This window comes from Vitis riparia, chromosome 12, assembly GCF_004353265.1.
Source record: "Vitis riparia cultivar Riparia Gloire de Montpellier isolate 1030 chromosome 12, EGFV_Vit.rip_1.0, whole genome shotgun sequence".
NCBI lineage: Eukaryota > Viridiplantae > Streptophyta > Magnoliopsida > Vitales > Vitaceae > Vitis > Vitis riparia.
Window position 1 is genome coordinate 11,829,111 of NC_048442.1, and position 14,527 is coordinate 11,843,637.

General features: G+C 34.3%; 1 protein-coding gene across 1 annotated transcript in view; it reads left to right on the forward strand.

Annotated features, from left to right (window-relative positions):
* Positions 1-13,873, forward strand: part of LOC117927238 (tobamovirus multiplication protein 1-like) — a 30,692-nt gene extending 16,819 nt beyond the window's left edge. Inside the window, exons 9-11 of the mRNA XM_034846690.1 lie at positions 12,608-12,661; positions 12,779-12,856; positions 13,510-13,873. Coding sequence (XP_034702581.1) covers positions 12,608-12,661; positions 12,779-12,856; positions 13,510-13,602 — 225 coding nt within the window. The 3' untranslated portion in view covers positions 13,603-13,873. The remainder of the gene's footprint in view (positions 1-12,607; positions 12,662-12,778; positions 12,857-13,509) is intronic.
* Positions 13,874-14,527: the final 654 nt, after the last annotated feature.

The following is a 14,527-nucleotide window of genomic DNA, read 5'->3' on the forward strand; positions in this document are numbered from 1 at the left end:
GAGAGTTCCTACCTTGAGGAGGAGAAACAAAGTAACCAAAAAGGAGTAAACCATACATGCATGAGGATGCCAATGACAATAGCATTGGGTTGTCTTTCAAGCCTTAATTAATTATTATCTTATAGAAACAGCCTAGCTTAGATAATATTATTATGAATTAAGGGTGATAGCTAATGTTGCTCCAAGAATGGCAAAATGTTATAGGTGATGATTGCCTTCATATGCTAAGCAAAGTATGTGTTGGGAGTGATAATTGGTAGGACAACCATTTCATGATAAACATGCATTCTCTTGCGAAGTATTTGGACCTTGTTCTACCTTTAAAGCAAGATTAGAAGTTCTAAGATTCACTCAAGTTGCGTGGCAACAATGATTCTCAAAGGTTATTCAAAGAGTTTGAGGGCTCATATCATGCAAAGTCCAATGTGTGACCGTGACTTCTACAAGAAAATATTATAGCATACTACTCTAAAACAAGTAAAAACCACAATGCTATTAATAAAAATAGCATAATTTGAAAGAAACAATTGTCTAGGCATGACCAAAGAAATGAATGGATTGAAGAATTGTACATAAATACCAAATGGACGCTTGCCACTTATACACGTAAGAAACATATAAATGAATAAAAAAAATGATTGTAGGTTCGAATAGTCGAAATAAAGAATCATTAAGTGTCTTACTGCTAAAGGAAATCAACATACCTAACCTCTATAGATAGAGATTCAACCCCTTTGCTAGAAAAAGAAAGATATAAGTTGGTGAATATAACATCTAAAAAGTAAAACCATGATGTGCAAATGTTGTGATGGTTAAACCAAATTAAATGGTTTTGAAAAGCATCCAATGTGTATGCTATAGTTGCTATACTCATAATAATTATGAGTCAATGACCATGGACAACTCGTTAGACATACTTATCAATATAGTTTGCCAAATCAACATGATTATACATTGTGTGCTTTTCTCACCACCATGATCTATGGAAATTCTACTACTAGAAATCAACATATGGCATCAAGAAATCAAAGAGATTTGTACTAGCAACATGTCTTACCACGTGACCAGACATTAGAAATCATAATCTAGAGTGAACAACATGCTTCACCTCTCATGGGATGACAATCATGTCACTAATCAAACAACCTTAAAAAATTAAATGGTTATATATCATGCATCAACCCCTCACTCCACACATTATCGCACATGTGACTTTATGTCTATGTGGAAGGTAAAGATAGGGTATTTGGGTAACCCGGCCCGCCTTGTCCTTATTGGGACAAGTATGCGTAGGTGATAACAGAGGATGGGACAGGTTTGGGAAAATTTTCAAAACCTGAATCAAGTTCAAGGTGGGGATGGGTTTTGTACCAACCTGCCCCACCTCACCTTGTCCAGCCAAGTTACAAACTTAGCCTTCAAATTTTATAAAATACCAAACAACTCCCTATAAATAGTTTTTTTTTTTTTTCACTGCCCTAGATCAACCGCTGCTCTCTTCTCATCGCTCTCATTTCATCTTTAGATATTTCCCTTTTCTACTTCAACCTTCATAAATCCATCTTCAAGGATGAATCCAAAAAGAGCAACAAAATCAAGAAACGTTTGTAGAGAAACCCTTTTCTCCTCTTCAAATAGAAGCGGAATCACAACGATGATTGGCTCCATTTCGATAGTGAGAACTTCAACATTCATCAAGTGCCAAATCCTTCAACCTCCATTTCAAGCCCTCTCATATTCTAAAGGTGTTTTGATTTGGTTTTCAATCCTATTTATATTTTAGGGTTTTGCCTAGTTGGATTGTGTAAAAATATTTGATTTTTTTTTTTGTGGAAAATTTGGGTATTTTTCCTTTATAATTTGAGTTTTGGTTTGATAATCAACTTGCATCCCGTATTGCTCCAAGTGTGAATCTAGCTGTCTCAGGTCGATTCATTTGTTTTTTTCCAAATATTTTCTTTTTGAAAGCCATTGCGATCTTTAGAAAATTTTGTGGTGTTTTTTGCTTTTTTCAAACAAGTGTATAGGCATGAAAATTGTGAATTTGTTCATTGGAGATTTTGTGGATTAATGTAATATTGTTGGTTTTGGGAAAATCATCCTCCCCCCCCATCCAAACAAAAATACATTTCGGGTTGAGACATGCGGGTATGGGTTTATCATTTTTTCTATAAACGAGGATGGGTACTCATCAACATGCCCCGACTTGGGTTTGGGACAGGGATGAGGAAGGATTATATGATTGGGACATGAATGGGATAGGGGTGTCCCATCCTAAACCTTATCCATTGCCATCCCTAGGTAGAGACTGCATTAGCAATATAAAAGCCCCATTTTTCTATTGCAATAATTAAATTGTTAAATTGATGAGAAGAGGACTTGAACATTTGAGCACATGATGTATATCATGCTCTCTCTCTCTCTCTCTCTATATATATATATATATATGGGGGTTGAATATTTTAATGATGCTCTTAGCTCATACCTTATTGAAGATGGAATAATCCAACAAACTTCTTATCTTAATACACCACAATAAAAGGGAGTAGTGGAGAGAAAAAAACATGGGAATCTTCTTGAGGTTGCTAGGGATTTGATTTTTACAAAAAATATTCCTAAATATTTTTGGGGTAAGGTTATTATTACACTGCATATCTCATAAATTATATGCCTTAAAAAATCCTCAGCTCCACTATTATTGATTTATTTCCCTTACAACAATTTATTCAACTCTCTTTCTCTTAGAGGGTTTGGTTATGTTGTTTTTGTTTGTACTCATAGCAGGAAAGATTTAAACTAGATCCAAGTTTTTTAAGATCATGCTTACTTTTTCTTAACTAATCTTCTGGGTGGAGGGAGTGGTCATGAGGAAGATCAGTATTGGATGATCTCATTTCTAATTTCACATGATGATAATGAAAAGTAGCAATATGTCAATAATGAAGTGTAGCAATGGGTGAAAATTGAAATGATAAAGAATAGGTTAGAGAAGGTGTAAAAGATGATAATAAACCAAAATAAGAAAATGAATCTATAACTGAATCACCAAGGTAGTTAAACCCGAAAAAAGATGATTAGGGAGCTTATTCAAAGAGGAGAAAAGGCAAGTGTGACTTGGAAGACCTTATCTCTCCCTCACATGACTAATCATCTAACCTTGAGTTAGGTATGTTTGATTCCATTCCTTCCCCTTTTAGCTTTGATTTGGATCTTGATATTCCCATTTCTATTAGGAAAGGTACTAGAGCCTACTCTACATTTCTAATTTCTTATCCCCTCATTGATTTGATTATGAAGACAAGGCCTTCATTTCTTAGGTGGGAAGAGGCTTTAAAAGATTATTATTCTAGGTGGAGAAGGCTATACATGAATAGGAGCATTATATAAAAATAATAATCGGAAGATTGTTGAGCTACTTAAGGGAAATAAACCAATTTCAACAACTGGATTTTCACTATAAAATACCAAGTAAACAAGTTCATTTAGAGGTGGCTAAGGGATACACTCAAACTTGTGGAGTTGATTGTATAGTAGAGATGGAAAGAATACAAGGTAAAAATTATTTTCCTTAATCTTTTACATTAAAAAGACTCACATATATAAAAAATCCTAGTACCTAAATAGAAAACTTTTCTAACTTAATTACAAAAAAATCCCTTTGATCATAGGATTACCTAATTCTCTCTACGAAATCAAGACTTTCCTAATTTCATTTTTCCACACTCCCCCTCAAGTTGGTGAATAGATGTTTTCCATTCTTAGCTTGGATACATTTGCTTGAAAATTTGTACTATTTAAACCTTTTGTGAGTATATCTGCAAGTTGGTAGTAAGGAGTACAAATCAACCCACTATCTAGTTTCTCCTTAATAAAATGTCCATCTATCTTTGTGTGCTTCGTTTAATCATGTTGTACTGGATTATATGCAATATTGATGCGAATTTATTATCGCAGTAAAGTCTCATTCAGTCATCTCATTTATTCTTCAAATCATCCAAAATAATCTTCAACCATAGTAGTTTACAAAATCATTGGGTCATTGCATGAAATTCTACTTCGGTATTGGACCTTGTCACCAAACTCTGTTTCTTACTTCTCCATGTTATCAAATTCCCACCAAGTAAGGTGCAATACCTAGTGGTTGATCTTATAGCAACCTCAGATCTAGCATAATCTCCATCTATGTATGCTTCAAGTACTAGTCTTGAGTTTCATTTAAATAGGATGCCCTTTCTTGGAGACCCTTCAAGGTACTGTAACACTCGGTTAGCAACTTGCAAATGAACCTTTTTTGGACTGTGCATGAACTGGCTAATGACGCTTGTAGCATATGCTATATTTGGTCTTGTATGAGAAAGAAAAATGAGTTTTCCTACTAGATGTTGACACATCTCTCTATCTATCACAACATCTTTCTTAGCCTCCTTAAGCTTATAATTAGGATTTATTGGTGTGCTTGCTGGTTTACACGCCAACTTCTTTGTTTCCTTGAGAAGGTTAGTTACATATTTTTGTTGAGAAATAAAAATTCCTTGCTTAGAATGTACAACTTTGGTTCTTAGGAAGTATTTCAACCTTTCTAACTCTTTAATCTCAAACTCCTTGGTCAAGCATTGCCTCAAAGTCTGTTTTTCCTTTTCATCATTTCCCATTGCAATGATGTTGTCTAGATATACTAGAAGAGTTGTAACTCCCCATGAATCTAAATGCTTGATGAACAACGTATGATCTCTTTGACTTTGTCTGTATCCCATGTTTTTCATCACTTTACAAATCTTCTAAACCACACCCTCAAAGACTGTTTTAGCTTATATGGAACTTTATTCAATTTACACACTTTTTTAGTGGCTAGTTTACTTCCAAATCTTAGAGGGATTTCTATATAAATCTCTCTCTAAAGATCTCTATTCAGAAATGCATTTTTGACATCAAACTATTGTAATTTGTTGCCAATAACAAAATTTTGATTGTGTTCATCTTGGCAATTGGAGCAAATGTCTATAAATAATCCATGTTATATGTTTGAGTATATCCTTTAGCCACCAATCTTGCCTTGTACCTCTCTAACATCCCATCTGCTTTATGCTTAACAAAATAGACCAACTTACATCTTATTGGTCTTTTTCCTACAGGAAAATCTACCAACCCCCAAGTTTTATTTTTCACTAGGGCCTTTATTTCTACATTCATGGCTTATTTTCAATTCTCATTAGATAAATCCTTGGATAGAGTGGTTGAAATATGAATATTGTTCAAATTTGTAACAAAACTCTTATGTGATGGAGACAACTTTTTGAATGACACAACATGGGAAAGTGGATACAAAGGATGTTTAGTGCATTCCCTCGTTCCTTTCCTAATGACAATAAGGGAGGTTTTGGTTTATAGTTTTTCAAATTGAAGTCTTAAGTCAACTTGTAAGGGAGAACGAGAAACTGTTACCTAATTTCAGGAATTTGGTTCAAAATCTTGCACTTGTATAAGTTAAGGAACTACAACTTTCTTCCTTGAGTACACTTTGCTAGTCATTCGATTCTTAGGAGTAGGCTCAATGGATGGCTCGAATTTAGAGGAGGGTATAGATATTGGATCAGACACTTTAGGAGGGTCAATAAGAAAGGGATCAATGAAAAATAAATCCTGATCTTTATCTTCCTCAATAGATAGAATTCTCCTCTTAAACATAAGAAGTGGGAAAATAAGACTCACTTTTATTGAAAGTAACATCAATTGAGACATTTTTTTTTAATGGTGGATGGTAACACTTATATCCCTTTTGAGTTGAATATTCCACAAAAGTACATTCAATTGTTATGGGATCCAATTTTCCCTTATTTGGATTAGGAATATGCACAAAGGACACATACCCAAATATCTTAGGAATGAGACGGTTTGTGGTTCTCATATTAGGATAAAACAATGAGAGTATTTCCATAAGACTTTTGAAACCTAAGACTCTAGAAGGTAAACGGTTTATGAAATGTGTGGTGATTAAGACAACTTACCCCCAGTAAGATTTAGGCATATGTGTTTGGAACAAAAAAGCTTGTGTTGTATCAAGGAGGTGACCGTTTTTCCTCTCAACAACTTTATTTTGTTGTAGGGTGTTTACATGTGATGACTAATGAATTATACTTTTATGATGAAAGTATGGAGTTAGGACTTGATGGAAATAATCTCTGGTATTGTCCAACCAAAACCTCTTGATTGTGACACCAAACTGAGTATTTATTTATTTATCATATTGTGGAAATTTGGGAGAACAAAACTCACATCAGATTTGAGTTTAAGTAAAAAGATCCAAGAGACCCTAGTACAATCATCGATGAATGACACAAACCAGTGTGCCCTGGATATATTTGGGATAGGGGAAGGACCTTAAATATCACTATGAATTAGATGGAAAGACTTTGAACTTTTTTTATTACTGACTGAAAAGGTTGAACGCTTGTGTTTGACTAGTTCCATACCTCATAATGAGAGCTCTCAACATTTAATTTCCCAAAGAGAAAAGGGAACAAGATCTTAAAAGTTCTAAATGACAGATGTTCAAGCCTACGATGATGTAGCCAAAATTTTTCTTTAAAAAGATGGTATTAAGAAAGAAGAGATATAGTTGATTTGCTTGGTGATATAGCCCATTCCATTCTTTGGTAAGTCCAATCATCTTCCTTAATTACTGGTCTTAAAATACACAGTGAGTATGGTAAAAAAATCACATTGCAACCTAAATGTTGTGTAAGGTTTTGGATAGAAACAAGATTAGTGGACAACTTTGGAACATGAAGCACATTTCTGAGATTGAGTGTAGGAATAATTTGGATATCTCCTACATCTGCGATAGTGGTTAATGAACCATCAATTGTGACAATTTTCTTATTGCTTGGGCAAGGGTTATAGTTGTTAAATTGATATGATGAATGACTCATATATTCTATGGCACATAAATCTAAAACCCATGAGTTGGCAAATGTTTCATTCGAGACCTTAATCCATTAGGAATAGGAAACTTACTTGAAAGTGCTAGTGAGTAGGTATTTGAAGGTTTCTCAAGACATCCCAAAAAAATTCTTAATTTTTCAATCTCTTTTTGATTGAATCCGCCTCTTGATATACCTTTATTTTTATTTATTTATTTTTTCTTTCTTCTTCTATTTTTTTTTTGGGGAAAATATAAAAGAGCTCTTTGTTAAAGAACTCTCCCATAAGGCTGAGAGAACCATCTAGCTCCCATTAGTGTCGATGTGGGATGGTCCTAGCCATAGTGGTGCCGTTGGAGGTTCAGTACCCTTGATTTTTTACAATATCGGTAGTACAACAAGAATGAGGGTCGCCTATTGCTCTCACAAATGAGTTCACGATCCACTTTTGCAACAACGAATGGATGGAGATGCAATGCGATGCAAAGATGAGAGACGACACAAGGGAGACGAAGCATGAGGGTTATCGATGTTGACAACATAAGGGAGATGAAGGTCGAGAATGGTCTCTCCTTGATTCCTAGGTTTATGAACTTGACTCTGATACCTTGTAGAAGAGAGATGGAAAGAGTACAAGGTAAAAATTCTTTTCTTTAATCTTTTGCCTGTATAGAGACTCATATATATACAAAAACTCCTAACACCTAAATAGAAAACTTTCCTAACTTAATTACAACAAATCCCTTTGATTACGGGATTACCTAATTCTCTCTACAAAATCACAACTTTCCTAATTTCATTCTTCCACAGATTAGTAAGGACCTTTTGCATTGGTTGCAAAGATGAAAACAAATAGAGTTCTTTCAAATCTAGGTGCAAATTTTGATTAGCTTTTATATCAGTTTGATGTTAAAAATATTTTTTTGCATGGTAATCCAAAAGAGCAAGTACACATGAACTCCTCATGGTTTTGAGGACAACTTTGGTTTTGGGAAAGTGTGTAAATTCAAGAAATCTATATATGGATTAAAATAATAAACAAAATCCTGGTTTGAGTAATTAAATTTGAATATTGTTTAAGTCAAGGAGATCACACTTTCTTTATTAAGCATTCCACTAACAAGAAAATAATTGATCTTATTATTTATGTAGATGATAACTGATCTTATTATTTATGTAAATGGTCACATGTGATGATTTGGAGGAGATGAAGAATTTGAATAATCTTTTGGCAATGGAATTTGAAATTAAAGATTTGGGATCCATATTGATATTGAAGTTTCAAGATTCAAAAGTTTCATGAAGGAAATATGTCAATTTTCTAAATGAGACATGATTGTTGAGATGTAAATTGACAACGACTCTAATTGATCCATAATTTGGAGCATAAATTCAATTGACAAAGGATGCTATCAATGGCTGGTTGGAAGACTAATTTGCTTATCTTACACTAGGCTTGATATTGCTTATGTTGTGAATATAGTAAGTCAATTTATGCCCTTACTATTAGAGTATCACATGAATGCAGTTGAAAGAATTTTAAGTATCTAAAATCACCTCCTTGACCTAGTTTATTGTTCTCAAAGAATAATCACTTGAAAGTTGAAACCCATATAGATGCGAACTAGGAATGGTCAAACCCTGGATCATAGATTGACTATTGGTTATTGCACTTTTTGTGAGAAAATTTAGTCTCTTTAATAAGAATAAAAAAAAATGCATTGCTGCAAAATCCAATGCAATGGTTGAGTTGTGAGCAATGACTCAATGAATATGTGAACTACTTCGGTTTAAGATCATTCCAATAGAATTAAGCGCGACAATAGAAGAATCTATAAAATTATATTGTGAGTATAAAGTGACCATCCACATTGCACATAATCATGTACAATATAACAAGACACTTTATGAAGGAAAAAATTAGTATTAGACAGATTTTTAACACCATTTATTCCAACAAGTAGACAATTTGTTGATATTTTCACAAAGGGTATTTCAATTCCGACTTTCAAGAATATCACATGCAAGCTGGTAATTAAAAATATCTCCGAACTAGCTTAAGGGAGAGTGTTAGAATGTGCACCGAATCATTAATTTCCTTATATTTCTTAATTTTATACAATATTTTTCTTAATAATGATTTGAATTGTTGATTTCTAATTCCATCCTATATTTTCTAGTTAACTATTATATTGAGAAGAGCTGAAATTAAGGAGAATCAAGAACATAGGTCAATTGTAAATATTTATTTTCCTTTTTTCTGTTTGTATCCTCAACTTTATATATTCCTTTGTAATTGACAACATTAATAAGAATGTTTTTCATACAATTTCCCTTACATTTCACCATGGTAGTATGGTCTCATTCAGGAGGTTATGTGTTCAAACCTCACTGTATGTTTATGTCCCTAATTTATTGAACCTAGGTGTAAACTCAAAGGAGGATATTGGTTTGCCTATATGCCTACATATCTCTCCATGTGCTATGAGGCCCCACTTAAGGAAGGGTAATGGATAGTATGATATACATTGTGAACCCAAATCCTAATAGCTTAAACTTCTAGAAAAATTAGTAGTCTAATATTGAAATGGTTATGGATACCTCTCACACTAAGGATCTCGTCCTATAGCAGACGTCTTCTTATAATTTGGTTAGGGCAACACTTGAATAGGTAAGGGTCATCCTAAAAGAACTGAAAAACTTTACGAAATAAAAAAAGAAAAAACATGTACAAGAATGTGCAATATATGTTTTCTTAACTACTAATGTAGCAATTACCTAGAACATAATGAGTGCATAAAAGGTATTTCGACTATTGGCACACCTACAACTGAGAATTGCTCGCTAATTTACAAAGTATTACACCCTAATGCTAAAGAAAGCTCCTTTGGGTGTTGGATACTTGGAGTAACACATGATATATAGGAGGCAACCTAGCGAGAAAGGAGACTCCATTGGCTGTTAGAGATTTGGAGTAACGTGAGAAAGGAGGTTCACAATTGGCAACATATTTATAATAGGACAATTCAATCATCAATGATATTTTATATAACATGTAATGCACTTTGATGAGAAGTTAGAGACTTCATTCACCAATAATTCAAGAGATGATTATTTGTCTATCGCCAAGGCTTAAGCAGATTATTAACAAGGAGCTTGGAAGATCTTGGCTTAGGAGCCTGACAAGGAGGGTTGGTGTCACACCTTAATGATCAAGTGCTCATGAGAAGTCGTACTAGCCTTTTGAAAGGTTAGTGAAGTTCCATTGACTTTCTAAGTGAGTTTAATGACTTAGGGAAAAATATCTCCATCAAGAAATAACCTTTAATTCATTTATGAGAAGTTGACTTTTCATACATTTTATTTACTTCATTGAATTGATGACTGAGGAGGATTAAAGGGCACGTTAGAGGAGTGCAAGAATAGAACTTAAACTAGTCAGTCTGGAGCAAATCATTCACATCATGGTTAAAACCTTGCTCCCTCATGAACCTGGTGACATATAATAGCTTCCTTGTTTGTTTGGATAATTTTGGCCTTATGGATTTCCCTTCTTTCACTTTCTTGCAAACACTTGGCACATACAGTTGCATGCTCGATAGGATGTTGTCAAGTTTGGCCACACTATCACACTTATGACATGAAAGTTTGTAGGTGTCATAGCGAACATGTAACCGAATAAGGTGAAAGTAGATGAAGTCATGCAAACTGGACATGAGGGATTGGTGTGAAATGTTATAGGTGTTATGGTCAACAGGAAACTAAAAAGGTGAAATCACATGAAGTAATGCAAATATGGGCACCAAGGACAAAACAAAATGGAAACCAGGAAAATTATACAAACCCAAGTGGTAGAGACAAACCTTAACAGGGTACCCCGATAAGGAAAGCCCTGGTGCCCTAGGAAGCTATTTGATGGAGCCTTAAGGTGGCCACAAAATGTGTGATCACTTCTTTCAAGAACAAAGTGACACATGCATGACTTCAACTTTGTTATGGTTGCATTGTTTTGCTGTATATGAGATGAACACATCTTAAGAGGAAGCACATAGGTGGTACATCTTGTTGATATTCATACCATTCTCTGTCTCACCTGGTTGATGCCATGTATGATGTGAGTCACTCGTTATTAATTAGCATGATGCTTTACTTTTGGGCAACAATATTTTGATCCTTCAGTTAAAGTAGAAATGAAACCGAGACGACAATATATTTTATCTTATTGCTTAGAATAATGACCTCTGCCCATCTGGTTAGCTAGGGGAAATATTCAGCGTAGTTCATTATCCAACTGTTGGAGATAACGCTTCATAAAGTTGAGTTTAGGTAGACTGTGTCTTTAGACATGTATGAAAATGCTTGTCTCTAAAAAAGGTGTTTGAGATGAGGCTTTGTAAAGTTGAAGTGGATTAAAATTTAGACATGTGTGGAAATCCTTGTAAGGGCAACATTGTTGGAAATAGTGTACAAATTCAACTCTTGGTTTGCCTCTTCTCTTGTCATGTTCTTTGTTGTTGGGCTTGTTGAAACTAGGTGAAACCATTTTTCCCCATATCAGGTTGGAACTAAAATGTTGATCATAATGTTTTTACATTAATGAAGATCCCTCACAAACTAAGTGAAGTGGTTGGATTTAATAATTGAGGATCCCTCACAAAGGAAATTTTGACATGATAGATGTCGGTGTAGGGTTCCAGCTGCATGAGGACGCTTGTTGAGTTGATAGAAACTCTTCATTCCACCAATTTTTTGTAAGTCACTTCTTACTCGACTAAGGCTAGTTTATAGACCAAAACACAAGTTCCAATCATTGAATTGTCATGACCTCTCTATATACTAGTCATTCTTGAATTTTACAATATTTGGGGATTGTTTGGAAGTATGCAAGAATTCGAGGAGTCTTTGAGTTTTCTCTTTATTTTCCATTCTGGTTGAAATGTTTTTTTTTTGGAACAAACCATTTTATCCCACATTGAGTAGTGACGAAGTGTCTTAAAGAGCAATTGAGGATCTTTTACTAGCATTGGTGACTGCTATAAAATATGAGGGGAGGGTCTAATTGGCCAATATCTTAAGTGGTTTGGAAACAAAAAATGCATATGATGCTAATACCTTCACTCTTGTGCTACCTAAGCAACATGCGGAGAGAGAGAACTGATCATGAACAAATATATAGGAAACAGATTGATATCACATGCATAAGACTAAGTTTTGCTACAGTGACAAGGGGGCATGCAAATCAAGCTCATTCCTTGGGTGTTTTTCTGTTAGTTTTCCCACTTCGGGCCTCACAGGAGAATGTGAGCTGGGAGTCCTATGCTGATACTCTAGAAATACAATCCTTTCTTATAGGAAATGTTTATGAGACCTATAGAATGGGATGCCAATCATGAAATATCAAGTTTGGTTTCCTGGAAGTCCTTTTAGTAAATGTTTGTTATCCTATAGGGATTGTTTGTGATATCCTATAAGTTGAGTACTCAAATATTCCCTCTACTTGGATTCTTCATAGATATTCATAAGGCATCCTTTATTTTTCAACATTGTTTCATGGTAGGTTCCCACAGTGAACTTCAAATTGTAACTTTTGTTTTATACATATTTCCCATGTATTTTTGAGGCAAGATTGATGTTAATATACTTTACATTGCTCAGAACTCTTGATTTCTTATTTATATTCATGGCAGGTTGGCTTTGTAACAGGAGTTTGCTGCACTTGTTTCCTGATAAGATGCTTGGTGGTAAGCTTCTCTTGTTCATCTAAGTCTCACATAAGTCTAACCCAATTTTCTACTTTTGTGACAAAACCAACAACAAGTTACTTGCAACTTAATATTTAATTATTGGCATACATGTAGGTTGCTCTCTCTGCACTTGACAAGGATGCTGATCTTGATGTTCTGAATCATCCCATTCTAAATCTCAGTTATTACATGGCAAGTTTTGACTCCTCAATGCTGCATGCCTTGTTTTATGTGATCTGTGGAATTAGTATTTAGTTTTGTACAAATCAAGGATGATAAAGATCTACCATTTGGAGGTTTTCCAACTCTTGGCTAAAAGTTTCCTATTGTGATGGAAGCATATATCAAATTGTTTTGAGATGCCTCGAGCAGAGAAATCCTTGATGGTTATAAGTTTTGCTCATTAGAATGATAAGGGTCTTTCAATCATCTTCTTTGCATGTTGTAACAAAATTAGGGAATACCATTTCCTTCTGCATTAATCCTTGAAGACACTTCTTCTGAATCGCAATGGAAATAATTTCTTGACAACAAAATGAAATAAATACATAAAAATAAACAATAGCTTCTAACTATAAAAACTCTGAACTGATATGTGCTTCCTTCCCTTAAACAAAATTAGAAGAAACATCTACCTGAATTTTGAACAAAATTTTCACCCCTCTAAATCAATATCGAGTCAATTGTATTTCAGATATTTTCCCATGGGAAAAGTTGCATTTACAACACATGCATGGATCTTATAATATGATACGGGTAACTGAAAAATTTGTTTGCTTCTTCCTATTAAAACATTCATCCTGACGTTCTATATATGGATGCCTATCTCGTTCTCTTATTTTCAGTTGGTAGAGATTATTCCATCTGCTTTGGTGCTCTTTATTCTTCGGAAGCTACCTCCAAGGCGTGTCTCTGACAATTATCAGCCCATCAAGTGAAGTTAATTTTTTCCTCGATCTTCACGTGAATGCTCCACAAGACTGCTTCAGTTGTTGCTTAGCATTGCTGTCATAAGAGCTTCTGCACATCTCTCTCTTCCTCACTTTCTCCTTTTCTCATCTCTAATTATATGTTATATCCTCATTAATTGGTTCCTTCATGTATATTCTTCTTATTTCTTATGCAATGGAAATTGTTACAAAGCTCATGCTCATTGTAGATGCCTTGGTAGGAAAACAAATATGAAAATTAACAAATTCTTATGCAATGGAAATTATAACAAAGCTGATACCCATAGTAGATGCCTTTGTTGGACAAACAGATAAGAAAATTATAGAATGTTTCAATGTCTCCCAACACACACATGCACATACACGTTTCAATGTCTTTACACACACGTCTTCCATGTATATTCTTCTTATTTCTTATTCATTGGAAATTCTTACAAAGTTGATGCCCACCATAGATGACCTTATTTGACAACAAAAATGAAAATTATCAAATGTTTCAGTGTCTCCACACATAAATGTCATCCTTGTATATTCTTCTTATTTCTTTTGTAATGGAAATTATAACAAAGTCGATGCCCATTGTAGATGCCTCTGTTGGACAACAAATATGTAAATTATCAAATGTTTCAATGTCTCCACACACATCATCCATGTATATTCTTCTTATTTCTTATGCAATGGAAATTATCACAAAGCTGATGCCCATTGTAGATGCCTCTGTTGGACAAACATATATGAAAATTATCAAATGTTTCAATGCCTCCTAACACAAACACATACACATTCCCTTTTAGTATATTCTTCACATTCTTCTTATTTCTTATGCAATGGAAATTTGCACAAATCCAATGCTTGCTATAGATGCCCCTATTGGGAAACAAATATGAAAATCATCAGAAGTTTTAATGTCTCA